At 35.1% G+C, this 3,692-nt stretch overlaps 2 protein-coding genes across 2 annotated transcripts in view; both read left to right on the forward strand.

The window, feature by feature from the left end:
- The first annotated feature begins 251 nt into the window (after nucleotides 1-251).
- Nucleotides 252-1,495, forward strand: LOC138860485 (cuticle protein 7-like). Its single transcript, XM_070118059.1, has 3 exons — nucleotides 252-263; nucleotides 773-904; nucleotides 1,159-1,495. Exons 1-3 carry the CDS (start codon nucleotides 252-254, stop codon nucleotides 1,474-1,476), a joined length of 462 nt encoding a protein of 153 aa, XP_069974160.1. The 3' UTR covers nucleotides 1,477-1,495.
- A 1,912-nt stretch (nucleotides 1,496-3,407) lies between these two features.
- The window catches only part of LOC138860486 (cuticle protein 7-like), a 1,436-nt gene continuing 1,151 nt past the window's right edge, over nucleotides 3,408-3,692 (forward strand). Inside the window, exon 1 of the mRNA XM_070118060.1 lies at nucleotides 3,408-3,419. Coding sequence (XP_069974161.1) covers nucleotides 3,408-3,419 — 12 coding nt within the window. The remainder of the gene's footprint in view (nucleotides 3,420-3,692) is intronic.

The raw sequence follows: 3,692 nt of genomic DNA on the forward strand, positions 1-3,692 counted from the left end.
TGCATTCTGTTTATTCATGAATTTTAATTTATTTTGTTAATCTATCAACATATTTCACTTATTGATATCATCAGCCAGTATTTTTCTTTTATTATTATTATTATTATTTTTCAATACTATTCATTATACATATCCTGCTTGCAGCTGCAGCCAGAACGAGACGAGAGAAAGAGAGAGAGAGAGAGAGAGAGAGTCCAGCGCGAGTATAAAAGCCCGAGCTGGTCGTCGGCGCCATCATTCCCTCCGTCGCCATGTCCCTCAAGGTAGGCTCGCGGACTAGCTCTCCCGAGGCTGTGAAGTGACTCGTTTTTTGAGTGATCAGTGCATGTGTGGTTATGATTTTCGCGTGGATATCATACTTGCATAGTTTTGTCTTCAAATGTACGATTAGCATGAATATAAGTGAACGAGATTAATATGTTCACAACATACTGTTTATTTATATGCTTTGCATGTATTTGTACTCACTCACATATGTATATATATGTGTGTATGTTTTGTGTGTGTGTGGGTTTAGATACATGTATATATGTACGAGTATATGTATATGAGTATATATACAGTATATATATAAATATATGTGTGTGTGTATGTATATATGTATTTTTAAATGCATACATATATACATCTATATATACATGTATACATATAAATTCATATATGCACAAATTTCCAGCATTATAACTTGCATTATCATTTCACGGCCCGAAATATTTCAAGTTGAAAAAATGAATTCGCATTGGAAAATGTAATCCCTATTTTCAATTTCCAGATCGCCGTCATCGCTTGCCTGGCTGTTGTGGCCACAGCTGATCACCCCCCTCCTCCTGCACCTTACCACCCCCCTCCAACCCTCTTCTACCCCCCACCTCGGCCCTACCACAGCGAACCAGACTACCCTGATGTAAGTTCCTTTTCGTTAATCCTTTGATTGGTAGAGATTGTTATCATTCATCTTTTTGTTCCTTAGAAAGTCCTTTTGAGTGTTTTCGTCTAACTCAATTAGTTATTACAATTTTACTCAAGACCTGTTTCCTGTGACATTTAAGGAATGAAACGCATCCTTCCGATATCAGATACTGAAATCGACTATCCTTACTTTTACCTCCGACGAATAGGAGTCCTTTAAAATATCCTCTCCCGACGCCACCCACACAGGTGCCCCCGAAGTACACCTACAACTACGGCGTCGCCGACGGCTACTCCGGCGTCAACCTCGGCCACTCAGAAGCCCGCGACGGCTACAAGACCGAGGGCAGCTACTCCGTCGACCTCCCCGACGGCCGCAAGCAGACCGTCAAGTACGTGGACAACGGCGACGGTCTTGTAGCTGAGGTCGGCTACGAGGGCGAGGCTCAGTACCCCGCGCACACCCCCGCCTACAGGCCCGCTCCCCCCGCCTACCCCGCTCCCCCCGCCTACCCTGCTCCCCCTTCCTACCCTGCTCCCCCCGCCTACCCTGCTCCCCATGCGTAGAGACATGTTAAGGATATTGGACGACATAGCAAATCATTCTCAAGTTGACTTATTCATCTTCCATCTTCATATTTGTTTGTTACCATTTTTTCCCATGTACATTAATAAACTTTTGGTAGTGTAAAGTTTGTCTTTTGTTTGACCCAAGTTATTTATATGATTGGCTTTGTTTAGTGATTGATTTCCGATTTTTTTTTTTTTTTTTTTTTTTAGTTATTTGGTATTGTTATTAACATTTCCATAACATTTTGTCAAACATAATGTCAACAATAATAATGACCGTATTGATTTCAATAACAAGAAAAAACATAAGTTTCCCGAAAATTATATACTTACATACATATGTGTGTATGTGTGCGTGTGTGTGTACGCAGACAGACACACACACACACACACACACACACACACACACACACACACACATATATATATATATATATATATATATATATATATATATATATATATATATATTTATATATATATATGTATATATATATATATGTCTGTGTCCAGAGAAACATATATATATGTATATGTGTGCATATAAACAATTGTATATATACGCTTATATATATATATATATATATATATATATATATATATATATATATATATATATATATATACATATACATATATATATATACTTTTGTATAATATATGTATATGTATATATGTGTATATGTGTGTGTGTAACATAGACATACATATATGAATATGTATTTATATATAAATGTAAATATATATATATATATATATATATATATATATATATATATATATATATATACCTATATGTATAGATACCCTAAAACGCATGTATAAACACACACGTATATTTTTATGTATATATATATATATATTTATATATATATATGTACGGTAGTAGGTTATTACATCTTTTATTAAATAAACCTTATGATTTCTGATTCCTGATATGAATATTTCTAACAATATCTACCGAGTGCCCACAGTGAGTGCGTGTAAGACCTCGCTATCCTTACTCAAGTACGAGTAGATAGTTATGTCTGTGGAAGCTAGATACGTCCTAGTTGCACACTCCTTTCAGCGGGTCAAGCATCAGCGGCAGAGCGTCCGTCTTGCAGTTCCCTGACTGAAACGGCGAGGGTTCGAGTCCTTATCGGAGAGGTTATTTATTCATCATATCAGTGTGGTAGAGCATTATTCCATCTCTCATGTATGTATATATATACATATATATACATATATATATATATATATATATATATATATGCATATATATGTGTGTGTATTCATACATACATATATATGTATTATTGTGTGTATCTATATATAAATATATATATATATATATGTGTGTGTGTGTGTGTGTGTGTGTGTGTGTGTGTGTGTGTGTGTGTGTGTGTGTGTGTATGTGTGTGTCAATAAATCCATATATATGTGATGTATGTGTACTTATACATATACATGTGTGTGTATATAATTGTATATATCTATATATGTATGTGTGCGTGTTTGTGTATGTATATATTCATACACACACATATATATATATATATGTGTATGTATATGTGTGTGCATACATAGAGACTTCAATGTCTGGATTTAGGAAAGCATAAGTATATTATCGAGTTACAGTACGTGAATGTTGATGAGTAAGTCTTTTGAGAAAAGAATATTTTATGCATTCTGTTTATTCATGAATTTTAATTTATTTTGTTAATTCATCTACATATTTCACTTATTAATATCATCAGCCAGTATTTTTCTTTTATTATTATTATCATTTTTTTAATACTATTCATTATACATATCCTGCTTGCAGCTGCAGCCAGAACGAGACGAGAGAGAGAGAGAGAGAGCGAGAAAAAAAGAAAGAGAGAGAGAGTCCGGCGCCAGTATAAAAGCCCGAGCTGGTCGTCGGCGCCATCATTCCCTCCGCCGCCATGTCCCTCAAGGTAGGCTCGCGGACTAGCTCTCCCGAGGCTGTGAAGTGACTCGTTTTTTGAGTGATCAGTGCATGTGTGGTCATGATTTTCGCGTGGATATCATACTTGCATAGTTTTGTCTTCAAATGTACGGTTAGCATGAATATAAGTGAACGAGATTAATATGTTCACAACATACTGTTTATTTATATGCTTTGCATGTACTTGTACTCACACATATGTATATATAAATATATATATATATATATATATATATATATATATATATATATATGTGTGTGT

This window comes from Penaeus vannamei, chromosome 41 (genome assembly GCF_042767895.1).
Source record: "Penaeus vannamei isolate JL-2024 chromosome 41, ASM4276789v1, whole genome shotgun sequence".
NCBI lineage: Eukaryota > Metazoa > Arthropoda > Malacostraca > Decapoda > Penaeidae > Penaeus > Penaeus vannamei.

What these genes read in the sequence shown, in the direction of transcription:
- LOC138860485 (XM_070118059.1), top strand. An exon ending in GCGAACCAGACTACCCTGAT is followed by an intron (nt 905 to 1,158) that starts GTAAGTTCCTTT and finishes CCACCCACACAG; the next exon opens with GTGCCCCCGAAGTACACCTA.